Source organism: Sardina pilchardus, chromosome 1 (genome assembly GCF_963854185.1).
Source record: "Sardina pilchardus chromosome 1, fSarPil1.1, whole genome shotgun sequence".
Classification (NCBI taxonomy): Eukaryota; Metazoa; Chordata; class Actinopteri; order Clupeiformes; family Clupeidae; genus Sardina; species Sardina pilchardus.
The window spans coordinates 47,308,115-47,321,313 of record NC_084994.1 but is presented as its reverse complement, the minus strand read 5'-3'; the positions used below and the strand labels follow the sequence as shown (position 1 = coordinate 47,321,313).

General features: G+C 41.3%; 3 protein-coding genes across 3 annotated transcripts; all 3 read right to left on the bottom strand.

The window, feature by feature from the left end:
- Positions 1-262: 262 nt before the first annotated feature.
- Positions 263-3,658, bottom strand: LOC134093697 (mpv17-like protein). Its single transcript, XM_062546898.1, has 4 exons — positions 3,000-3,658; positions 2,633-2,703; positions 2,319-2,348; positions 263-2,182 (listed from the first exon to the last, which is right to left on the bottom strand). The coding sequence occupies exons 1-4, from the start codon at positions 3,301-3,303 to the stop codon at positions 1,991-1,993; spliced, it is 597 nt and encodes a 198-aa protein (XP_062402882.1). The 5' UTR covers positions 3,304-3,658; the 3' UTR covers positions 263-1,990.
- Positions 3,659-4,344: 686 nt separating this feature from the next.
- Positions 4,345-5,763, bottom strand: LOC134093682 (uncharacterized). The gene is made up of 3 exons (XM_062546875.1): positions 5,623-5,763; positions 4,945-5,535; positions 4,345-4,667 (listed from the first exon to the last, which is right to left on the bottom strand). Exons 1-3 carry the CDS (start codon positions 5,648-5,650, stop codon positions 4,495-4,497), a joined length of 792 nt encoding a protein of 263 aa, XP_062402859.1. The 5' UTR covers positions 5,651-5,763; the 3' UTR covers positions 4,345-4,494.
- Positions 5,764-8,658: 2,895 nt separating this feature from the next.
- Positions 8,659-12,475, bottom strand: LOC134093675 (uncharacterized). The gene is made up of 4 exons (XM_062546862.1): positions 12,071-12,475; positions 10,768-10,866; positions 10,064-10,681; positions 8,659-9,675 (listed from the first exon to the last, which is right to left on the bottom strand). The coding sequence occupies exons 2-4, from the start codon at positions 10,793-10,795 to the stop codon at positions 9,386-9,388; spliced, it is 936 nt and encodes a 311-aa protein (XP_062402846.1). The 5' UTR covers positions 10,796-10,866; positions 12,071-12,475; the 3' UTR covers positions 8,659-9,385.
- Between the last annotated feature and the right edge of the window lie 724 nt (positions 12,476-13,199).

Sequence of the window (13,199 nt, the reverse complement as noted above, 5' to 3'; positions counted from 1 at the left end):
GCTGAGGCGTGGCATACAGTAGGCTATGACAGGGAGACTGCTGCTTGCTCTCATGTAGGCTAATCAGCCATGCTTCAGAGGGATGCTTTCTGTTTTCTACATGAATGAAAATACAATTTCACAATAGCCTAAGCCCAAATGAAAGTGTTTGGACCTACATGCACCTGGACTGGAAAAATAAGCCTACTGTCTGGGTTTCACACTTCTCATATACCCATTATAAAAGAAAGATGGACAACCTGTTTTATCATTACATTTTTATTTATATAGCCGAGCACCACACACTTATACAGCAATTACAACTTCAGTAGATCAATACATTAGTGTGTTATTTAGAATAAATACTTTACAGAAAAAATATATACTGTACCTATGAGATAACTTTTGCAAATAAATGATCAAATTGATCCTTGGGAACTGACCACTTGAGATCATTACATGGAAAATACATGTTACATGTATTATTTATGTACAGTGTGCATAAAATCACAGTGACAGACATTCCAGTTCTCTGTAAAACAGTTTTTTTTAAAACAGTATTTTCTTCATGTCAGTCTTTGTGTCTTTAATTTTGATATTTAGACCAAAAGTTCATACGGTATATTACCGTGGCGTGGACACATTCAGTGGCAGCAACAAGCAGCAAGACAACTGACAGTGCTGGAAAGAATAGAGAGCTGGTGGAAACTAAGAGTACTAATTAAAACTGTCTGTATGAGCCAGAGGGATGGCCTACTAATTGTCAACAAAAATGTGCTGCAATCACGCTGAAAATATGTTCTGGTATGTAAAAAGAACACAAGAGGTTATGATACAGGCTTACAATTAGTATAGTTTATGGACTTAAATATTTTTACTCCAGTATCTCTAATTCCATCCAAATCAGAACAAAAAAAAGAGAGTGAAAAAGAGTGATTATTTCATGCAGAAAGGAGGAGGTTCCAATCTCATCTACTATCTGTAAAACAGCCAAGTCCAATGTAACCTACTTGGCTTAAACTACAATTAATCATTAATTTACCCACTTACACATACAGTGCACACATTTACCAACCACAAGCTCTATAGGCTAGCTGGACCAGACTAACCTGAAGCTGGTTCCCAGACTAAATGAATCTTCACTGACTTGTCTATTAACAAAGACTGACTCCAGTGTGGAGATGGGGCCCAGGATAAGTAAGAGTTGAGATCAGTAGGGTTTCTACAGAGCGCAACTACATGGAAGTAGAAGGAAGGAAGCAAACTGAAAATAAAGAAAGTGCAGTACACCAAAACACTTACCAAGTTCCTTTTTTTGGTATTATATCTCATGTCATTCCATCTCATGTACAAACTATAAGATATCCTAAGACTCAGCATAAGCCAAGAACAAGCAAGATAAAAAGGTATCGCCACAGCAATCTGTGTCCATATGGTTATTTATAAATTATGAAGATTATACCAAAAGTCTTTTAAAAAATTAAAATAAAAAAATAGCAAACAGTTATGTCCCAAGTAACAGACAAGAAGACCAGATATGCCTCATCAGCATGATCAGCTCAACGATGCCATCACAAGAACTGAGCCTGAATGGTTCTACTGCACATGTATTCCAGAACTGAGCCTGCATGGTTCTACTGCATATGTATTCCAGAACTGAGCCTCAATGGTTCTACTGCACATGTATTCAAGAACTGAGCCTGAATGGTTCTACTGCACATATATTCAAGAATGAGCTTCTGGGTGCAATGGTCACCAGATACACATCTGCTAAACAAACAAGTTTTTTGTTTTTGTTTCGTCTTGGAAATGGGTCAACCTCTCAAGTATGCCAGGCTGTAACTCCAGGTGCTTACCAATGAGTCAAATGTAAAAAAAGAACATCTTTAGGAGAAAGACGTTAACTCCTTCTCTTTGTCACATACCCAAACAAACACACACACACGCACAAAAACTCACATCCACACATCTCCCTGAGGTCCACTTTTTGTTTTTCGTGGCATCTCCATGGTCACTTGTCGTTCCCCGTGCTCGGTGGCGATGCCTCGGCCGCAGGCGCCGGTCCTCGTAGCCAGGCGAGGGCGGCCATGGCAGTCCCGTCGCCGCTCTGCTGCGAGAAGCACAGGAAGGTGGCCCAGACGAACGCGCAGCAGCCCGTGAAGGCCGTGCGCACGTACAGCGGCACCAGCGCAAAGTTCAGCAGCTGCGGACAGAGGGGAGCGGAGGCACACGTCAGAGCAAGACCATCAGAGTAAGGTGACACACAACAACAGCTGGTTACCTACACCGTCCTGTCAGGCCTGTCCACCTTTAGGGTGTTCAGTGGGTCAGCTCTTTACCTGTACAAATGGCCAGTACATCAGGCCGGTCTGAAAAGTAAAAACATCATTGTTTTATTCACACTCAAATGGTGTATAATATTTGTTAGATCTACTAAGGTAACCTGTATGTGTAGGCTATGTGTGACAGACAAACTGATTGATTGATTTATTGAGAGAGATAGAGAGAGAGAGAGAGAGAGAGAGAGAGAGAGAGAGAGAGATCTCCCCTTTGCACCAGGTAACATCGTTCTGCCTTTAATTCATGTTCTTAGGTTTTTCATGAATGAGTTAGAACATTCAACTTACACCTTTCACTCCATGACCTAGCCTACCTTATATGTATTGAAGAACTTCTCCCTCCAGTCTTGGAAAATGTCTTGTTTTCCCTCTAGAAAACTTATACCTGATGACAAATGTTGTGACAATTAGGCTAGGCTATAACTGCTTTGAAACAGCACCAGACTGCAGCGCAAAGATGGGTAGGCCTATTTATAGACTTGTTTGAGTTGGCACAGCTGCTTTCTGAAATAGCACATATATTTGTCCCATTGTGTCTTCTCCATGACCTCTATTAGGTAACACCAGCAAGTGAACACTATGCTCATAACGTTACAATGTGACTAACAGCCTGCGTTAACATTTAACTTGCGTGACTCTGGCCGGTGTATTCAATGAATGACCTCACCATAGGCTACTCACCGGTATAGAATACGCTTGTTGCTAGGGGTGCTGCCGTGGTCTGATCCAACAGAAGTTTTCGTAGCACCATCCTTACAGAATTGCCAGGGAATCGTCGCTCCAAAAACCTCATCCAGAAGAAGTTGAAGTTACCATGAAAACTGAAAGCAACTATGGCGACATTTCTTGTATGTTTCCAGTCCATGTCTTCTCTTTTAGAGAACCACTGATGCACAACGTCGCCGCCGGCGAATAAGCAGCCATAGAGTGTTACATTGGTTACCCACGGAAACCGCTTCACTTGTCTTATGAATGTCTTTCTCATCGTACATTACAGAGTAGGCTACAGTAGCCTACGGAGAGTAGTGCAGTGAACAACCCGATATTTCAACGAACGTTTTGGTCAACTGTGCTATGATACTAGGTTGAATAGTAAAAGCAAACAGGATGATAAGGTCGATGAAAGAATAATTTTATATCTGCGCATGGATATAATATAACTTACATCATAATGTATTTTTCTTCAAACATCGTGTAGCGTCTGAATATCTCTTAATAGTGCAAAATTCGAGATTATTCGCTGAAATAACGCGGACCCTTCATGGGCTCCGTTCATCCTCAGTCGGAATTCATGGATCGGAGAAACCGGGGCAAAGATAAACGCGTGCGCAAAATGCGAAACGTCAACTGCTGAAAGAGCGTAGATTGTGGAGATTGTGACAGAATGTGTACGCCCACTCTGACGTTTGGTTAAGTGGGATGTCCTTACATTACAAGAGCAACCTTTTCTGTCATGACGCTTTCGATGCTGTTGCGCGAGAGAAACGCACAGTGTCACCAAAAGCACACTTTTCCACAAATGCAACACTGTCATAGGTGTTTGTTGGTGACCACTATAGCCACAGATTTAGCCTGGCTATCACCACTTTTCATGAGATATAAGAGGTTTGCTTCTTTGTTAGTTCTACATGTCAGTGTAGGCCTACTAAAAATAACTCAAAGGGGAAGTGTCGCATTTACTCAGTTCGGTAATGATTGAGGCTGATGTATGCCACCTATCCCGTGACTGTCCTGTGTCCACATAACGTCACCTACATCAAATGAAACCCAAAACAACAACAACAATGTAATAACTGTTTAATAGTGTAATTGCAGTGAATTAAAAGGCCTACGGGTCACATGGGAACATAACTGTAAACTCACTGCTGTCACTGAATGTGTGGCTGATTTGAATGGTGTTATGATGTGTTATCAGTGATTTGTAAGTCTGCATTTTAAAATCAGAATGATGATCCGTAGGCAATATTTTAGTAATGAAACACCAACACAGAATCCTCAATGTCTTATTTATTACAGATATATTTGAACTGGGATAGGATGGATTTGCCAAATATTAAACCACTTGGACCTAACGCCTTCCGATGCCAATCTATTACTCCTGACGTCGCAGAAACATGCAACTGGCCATAGTCCTGCATCGTTTGTAAGTGTTTCAAAGCCATCGCTTATGATAGACCTAAGACGAACCATACGAAAAAACAAACATGCATACTTTCAACCAAACAATCACAACAACAAGCCAAAGAAACGAAAAACAACCAATAAATAAAACCGCACCACAAATAATTTTTATTCCATACAACAGGTCAAACTGTGACACCTCTCTATGTGTCGTTGCTGGTCGTGGCCCTGGAAGACAAATAGAATCACATACCACATGAACATTACTCCATAAGAAGATGCAAGCTAATTGAGAAATTATTCTTCTTTAAATTATTCTGTATCTTACCTTGGAACAGATTTGTGAAAATACATGTATTCTCTCTCTCTCTCTCTCTCTCTCTCTCTCTCTCTCTCTCTCTCTCTCTCTCTCTCTCTCTATCTATCTATCTCACATAACACACATAAGTACTTATCGCTATGTTAATCCTCATTGTTAAACTAACTGTAAGGAAATTGGACTCACCTGATGACCTGGCACGCTGTTCTGCTTGTATGGTTGGTCTCGGCCTTTTCACCTCATGATGTTGAAGGAAATCTTGTCTGTTGCTGGCCATCATTTCATCTACCTTCTGTAAAAGCTCAGAAGAGTTTGGCCTGTCCACAAAAATAATAGAATGTCCTCCTCCGCATCTATCTACAAGCTGCCCTAGAATGTGTCTGTCCAGCAAGATCTTGTTAGACATTATTTTGTAGGTGCAGATGAACACAACCATGGTGTGTCTCCAGGCTCTCTCAGACAGGAAGCTCATGTGCTGTTGTGCCCTCTCCACGTCACGCCTCGTGATGCCCACGTCGGGCCCGATGGGCAGCGCCAGCAGGAGAGCGTGCGGCCCTGGAGGGCAAAGGGTCACGCTTCTCATGACCTCCTGTTCTACTGCAGCACCAAAAATGTGTTGCAAATGACTGTCCCAGCCTTGGGTCATCACCATGGTGACTGTCCGGCCAGATCCTTTTCTCTCCAAGCGAATCGACCCATCGCACCACAACCCCATAATGTCCTGACTGACAAAGCCTCTCCAAGGGCCAGCTGGACCCATTAACACTATCCGTAGATCTGAAAGTGAAGGGGTGTCACAAGAGTGAGACAGGAGTGTGGCCTATTAGATCAATCGTTATGGCAGACAACACTGTAAACACTTACCATGTTTAGGCACATATCCATGATCCATCTTCGAACAGGCTCTTCTGACACAATCTCTGTATACGGGGTAAATGTGGATTATGGCCCAGTCTTAAACACACAGGAAAGACAGTCTGGTGAACAATGCAGCAAACGTTTGTGAAGTGTATTAGTTATGTTATCATGCAGGTCAACAGTTCTTTCTGTTTCAGTATTAAACTTTCCATAGTACCAGAATTGATGTTTTGGAATGAGGCGTGACAGCACAGATAAGAAAGATGAAAATTCTCAATTTATCTAATTATTCTTGATTAAATGCTACTACAGTAAGACATCTGATTTTATAATCACAGCCCATAGTTCCAAACAAAGGACTAATATACTGAGGAACTAAGAATGAGAGTAAGTAAGATTTTTCCAACAGAAGTTTCACTTAAAATGATCAAAAACAGTGTATTGTCATAACACATTTTTGTGACAGTGTTACAAGGTAGGCTATACAGTTTACAACTAAAGGGATAATGTATAGAACGCTGGTCATCACCGGGAATATAAGGGCCGACAGGGCAAACCGGTAGCCTGGATGCCAGACCGAAGTTTAGCCCCGCCTCCATTCTGATAAGAATTGAGTATGACGTCGTCAGGCTAGCAAACCGGACCCCAACGAGACGCAAACCTCATACGCAAATCATACGTACTCTCATTTTTAGTTTAGGATGTATCTGTTATAAATGTAATAGGTTAATTTGAAAGAAATTCAGTGTCCTTAAACAAACAGTGAGCTATAATTGTCATTCTTCTAATGATTGTTAGATGATGGATGACCCATCCAAAGATTATTATCTGTTAAATGTAATATTTTGTAATACATCACCTTGAGGATGTTCTTTCTTTATGCTGAATTTTACATTCCGTTCTGTTCAGTCTGAAGTCTTCCCATCAAATGAAAGCATCCCCAATGTTTGTTTTGGGAAACAATGAAACCACCTCGTGAAACTAGTTTGTCCATCCCATGCCATGCCCGTCATGCGACACTTTGAGAAGCAACCAAAGCGGTTCTTCTTTCATTTCTTCTTCTTTTTGTTTTAAAAAAGAGAAGGTAGCATGATGGTCTGGTCTCCAAGTTTTCTTATGTGTTGTGGCATGGAACACAGTAGCCATAGTGCTGATCCAGAGTACTGGAGTGAAGGGCCTGATGAAAGGTATATCATTCAACTCTGATGATCTACATGTCTTCAATGACACCTTTCTCCATCCATCATGGGCATTCCTGTATTGCTGAGCATTGTTTTGTGGTCAGCTGTGCTCTGGAATCTCCCTCTGATTAGAGATGGTTTCAGTTTCACTCTCTCATGCTGGTAGGGTACGTGACATCACACCGTAACCCATGCCATCCCATTAGCTCTTAACCTTATTAGATTTATATCATTTCATTACCGTATGTTAGGCTTTTAGATCCTACAAATATGGTGTTCATGAAAATGCTCCTTCAGCACATGACACAGTATAATTACACAATGTACAATACTTCAAATTGTTCTTTCTTCACCTTTTTGGTATAAAACACATGTCTGTGTATCCATTAGAGTTCAGTTTGGAAATACAGTTGCTCAGACATGTACAGTATTACGCCTGGCATGTTTCACATAATTTGTTCGATTTGCAACCACATGTGAGATTGTCAAGTTGTTAACAATTAGATCTACTGCTGTCTTTTTAGGTTTTAGAAGAATGACTTCTAAGAATGAGTGAACCAGCCCTCATGACTTGGATCTTCAGTGACTAAAGCTGCTCCACTGCTCCTCACCCCCTGGTTGATCTGATGTAAACTATATGGCCAGCAAGGCACCAATCAGACTTCCAAAGATCATACCACTACAAGACCCCCATGCTCCATCAGTTGCCCCCACAAGTGACCCTATAAGAGTTCTGATGAGGGCCATCAGTATGACCCCAAATGGCTTCATGTAGTAGGTTATCGGAGAACTGTCATGATGTCGTCATGGTAACCACACCTCACTGTGCCCAATGTGGAGGTCAGTGTTCCTTTTGGTGGTAGGATACCACTATCTTTATGTGTGCCATGTCTTCTTCTTCTCACTGGTTGTGATTATTCTGCCCTTATGTGTGAGTGATTGAGCACATGTGAGTAGATGACTCCCAGGAGACGACTTCCCACTGGTAGGCCTCAGTCCTGTATATCCTCATTCCCCTCCAGCAGTGGTGTGTTTGTACATGTGCCTGTGTTAGTAAATCACGTGTATGCTGTCTGTCCAAACAGTGTTATTAAAAGCTTGAGTTTTTTTACGGACTTGTCTCCAGCTGTTTAGTTTATGAACCTGAGTGCCTTGTTAAAGGAACACTCCGCCGTTTTTTCATATTAAACTACGTTATTCCCTTAACTAAGACGAGTTGATACCTCTTGCATTTCAATGCGTGCACTCAAAGGCTCTGGCGCACGGCACTACTTTGATAGCACTTAGCTAGCCCAGTTCATTCACTCGGATCCAAACCGAGATGAAGTTAGAAGCGACGAAACACCTCCATGTTTTCCTTATTAAAATACAGTTACACGAGTATGGTGAAACAAAATAAAACATGGCACTTTTCTAAGCGAGTATGAAGGATAACTATAACGTGGCGGAATAGAACATGGGAGCACTTCAACTCGGCGCAGTAATATCCTCACTCAGTGAAACTGAAAATCTAAGAGTGATGATATTACTGCGCCGAGTCGAAGTGCTCCCAAGTGTTATTACGCCACACATTCTAGTAATCCCCCCCTCCCCCACCCACACACACAACACAACCACGGCACTGCCAATGCCGGGCTAAGGGCGCGCGTGCATAACACAAACACACCCACACGTATACACACACACTCACCCCATTACCCACACACACACACACTCACAATCAAAAACTCACGGACAGAGAAGCACACATACACAAAAGCAAGCGCACACATGCAGACGCTCATTTACATACATAGAAGTTACAGTAGGGGATGGAGTAGCAGATGGAAACAAATTAACAAGCGTGATTTATTTTTGCGGAGAGAATGTGCAGGCCTGAGCGGTGATCATATTTTGTACCACTTTGCAGTATACGTATCTAGTTTATTATATCATTATCATGCATCAGACAAAAACTGGCCCTATGTACAATACTGCATACATGTACATCATTCCGGCTAAGCACTCAATAATGAATATGGACAAATTATTATCATAATAATCATGCAGTAAGCATGGCCTAACAGCTGTTTCGAGTTAAGGCTCTGTTTAGCCTAATTTACAAACTTGATGATAGAGAATACAAACACCATTTTGTGGAATGATACATGGCCATACAGTATGAAATTGGCACATGGTGTGACTAAACACTCTCTGGTATACTGTAAGTGACATCACACTCTGCAACTCTAACTGGTCATGCTTTTCATTTGTGGCATTCTGAAACGGTCTTTGAATTTGGGACAGAGCAGAAATTGTTGCTTGTTTCGATTCAGGTTAGTGCAGTAGGAATTGCTGTTTGTTTATTAAAAATCCAACAGTCCAAAGGCTATTTGAAATGTCAGTTGATGAACCCATCATTTTTACGTCGTCTTGAATAGTCACTCCATATCAGTGTGGGTTGGCAGTCCAAGAAGGAGGCCAGACATGATAATCATCCAAACATCTTTGGTTGTTACAGTAAGTCCAACATCACAGACCCAACAGCTTTTTCGTCACTAGTGCAGCAAGCTGGTTTTCACAACCTGTAGTACTAAACCTTGTCACCATCATCTCCATTTTAGTGAGGTAAGCAAAAAAAAAGAGAAAAAAAAAATCAAGACTACTGTGGATGTGCAGCCAATAATAACCGATGGTAACCAAGGATAAACTGAACAGATACGTTCGGCTAGAGAAATAACTAGACACATGATGAAACCTAGACAAACGCCAGCAAAGATAATAATACACCAAAGAAGTTCAGGACTACAACCATCAAACACACCCAAAAGATCCACCATTCCAATGTGTCTGTCATTCTGTGGCATCTCTCTATGATGTGCCGTTGCGGGTCGTGGTCCTGGGAAACAAATAGAATCCTCCATCATACACCACTCATAGTAGATGAGCATTCCTCCATACTGTATATACTGTACATATAATAATAAGATGCACGCTACTGTTTCTAATTGTGAAAGTATTCTGTATCTGTATGACCTTGGAACACATTTGCCAAAAATATTCTCTTTCTCTCTCTCTCCATACTGTACACTCTTGGCATTCTCTCAGTCTCAGCCAACCTCAGGTAGACACCTGGAATGGTTTTCGAACAGTCTTGAAGGGGTTTCCATACATTATTGAACTTGAACACTTCCATGTTCATATAATATTCTCTACAGAGTAAAGTTTTGAACACAAGTACTGATCGCTTATTAAATACAAACAAACCGTAAGGAAATTGGACTCACCTGGTGACCCACTGCCCCTCATATTCCTCATATTTTGAATGAAGGCTGCAAGCTGTTCTGCCTCCATAGTTAGTCTCGGCATTTTCACCTCATGATGTTGAAGGAAACTTTGTCTGTTTCTTGCCGCCATTTGATCTGCCTTCTGTAAGAGCTCAGAACTGGGCTTGTCCAAAAAAATAATAGGATGTCCTCCTCCGCATCTATCTACAAGCTGCCCTAGAATGTGTCTGTCCAGCAAGATCGTGTTAGACATTATTTTGTAGGTGCAGATGAACACAACCATGGTGTGTTTCCAGGCTTTCTCAGACAGGAAGCTCATGTGCTGTTGTGCCCTCTCCACGTCACGCCTTGTGATGCCCACGTCGGGCCCGATGGGCAGCGACAGCAGGAGAGCGTGCGGCCCTGGAGGGCAAAGGGTCACGCTTCTCATGACCTCCTGTTCTACTGCACCACCACCAGTGTGTTCACTGTCCCAGCCTTGGGTCATCACCATGGTGACTGTCCGGCCAGATTCTTCTCTCTCCAAGCACATTGACCCATCGGCCCACAGGCCCACGATGTCCTTGCTGACGAAGCCTTTCCATGGACCAGCCTGACCCAGTAAGACTATCCGTAGATCTGAAAGTGAAGGGGATCGGCAAGATGAGACAGGAGTGTGGTCTATGGGATCAATCATTATGGCAGAAAGCACTGTAAACACTTACCATGTTTAGGCACATATCCACGATCCATCTTGATATTTGTTTTGTTTTAAGTGGCCCTTCTGATACTATCTTTGTGTATGGGTAGATGTGGATGATGGCCTAGTTTGGATGATGGCCCAAGACAGGAAAGACATTCTGGTTAAGTACAGATTGAATGACAATTCAGCTGAACTTTTGTATTAGTATTAGTTGTGATATCATGCAAGTCAACAGTTGGTTCAGTTTCAGCATTTGCCATAGTATCTGTACATAGTAGAATACTAGACTATCCACAGTGGAAACAACATATGCGATATAATTGACCTACAGTATTGACCTTTTAGCATAAGCACACATTTTACTTATTTTACGCTAGATGAGAGTGTAGTTCCATGTCAAATCAGCCTAGAAAAACACCAGGTTTCATTTTCAGTTGGTCTTATTGCACTTTCAAACTTGAGAAGAGACACGTTTTAAATGGGAAAATTACCGGAAATCGTGGTCACTTTTAAACATGATGCTAGCAGGCGAGATGCTACTGGTCTAATCCGTTTCAAAGATCTATGTTAGGCTGAAGCTAAAAGTTGTATCGCCAGACTCACAGAATGGCTGGATGAACGGGAAAAAGGTAAATATCAATTGTTTTGCTCGAGGGGAGGTGGAAAATGAGCTTATTTCCAAAAATGGTGGAATATCCCTTTAAAGAGGATTATGAGGCCAGTAGAATTTGGAGCCGAGTTTTATCTTATGTTATGCTTTGAGATGATAAAAAAAAGTAGATGTCCGCACACTGGAGACTCCGAACCGACAAGGTTTATTTAAAAACATGCAATGTTTCGACCCACCAGGGTCTTCTTCAGGCATAAAAATGTTACCTACAGGTGCCTATATGAGACCTCTGCCCAACTGTACCCAACTACACAGACTGCACCTTCTAATGATTTCATTAAGCATTCACTGGACAGATTATGCTCCTATTCTATTAAAGGAGCATATATTCACCACACTCGGTGTATAACCCCATTCCAAAAAAACAAATATGCAAACACACATGAAAGAAGTATATGAAAAATATATGACACCAACAGAAAAAGCAAAAAAGAGAAAGAAAGAACAGAACACATCAAAAGATGAAATATCAATCTACAAATCAGATGAGCAATGTACATTTCAGCTAGGAAGACACACAAATTATAAGGAGGGTTTAATTTAATGTTGAAGTCCTCATTTAACCCATGAGGAGATAATGTATTCAGAAAATAAATCCAGAATGTTTCCAGGAGTTTTTTGTCTCGAATAAGTGTAATATTTTGTAATACATCACCTGGATGACGTTGTTTCTATATACTGAACTTTATGTTCTGTTCTGTTCAGTCTGAAGTCTTCCCGTCATATGAGAGCATATGACCGAACGGAAAGGCCAAGGCTTTTTGGAAAGTTTGAAACCACGTTGCAGAACTGGTTTGTCCTTGCCATGTCCCTGACCCTTTTCTAAAAAGAGAGGGTAGGCATAACACTGACATGATTATCTGGACCCCAGTCATTTTCTTATTATGTGTTGTGGCATGGAACACAGTAGCCATAGTGCTGATCCAGAGTACTGGAGTGAAGGGCCTGATGAAAGGTATATCATTCGACTGAAGATCTACAGGCCTTCAATGACTAGACACCTTTCTCTTCCATCATCGGTCATTCCTGTATTGTTGGTCTGCTGTGCTCTGGAATTCAGTGGTTTCAGTTTCACTCTCTCATGCTGGTAGGGTACGTGACATCACACCGTAACCCATGCCATCCCATTAGCTCTTAAAGCAACACTAAAGCACTTTTCCTCTGTCGCACACACGCTATTTGTTTATCCAGCAAATAACAGACAAGTTAGAATATGTTGCATGATTTTATGAAAGTATGATGTATTGCGACATCAAAGTAAGTCAAATTTGTAGTTTGTGATGTCTCATTTCATCGAAATACAGATACACTACCCCACCTCGTAAAGTTACATAGTGCGGTTATAGCCGATAGAGGGCCGCGAAGGGAAAGCAGAAGTGCCGTTCACCCTGTTATGAGTTGATGAACCGCTGAAATGATCTTGGAAACATGATTTTAAGGTACGAAAAACTCTTTAGTATTGCTTTAACCTTATTACATTTATATAATTTCATTACCGTATGTTAGGCTTTTAGATCCTACAAATATGGTGTTCTTGAAAATGTTCGTTCAGCACATGACACAGTATAATTACACAATGAACAATACTTCAAATTATTCTTTCTTCACCTTTTTGGTATAAAACACATGTCTGTATCCATTTCAGTTCAGTTTGGAAATACAGTTGCTCAGACACTTTACAAAGAGATGTTTTACGCCTGCATGTTTCACATAATTTGTTCAATTTGCAACCACGTGTGAGATTGTCAAGTTGTTAACAATTAGATCTACTGCTGTTTTTTTTA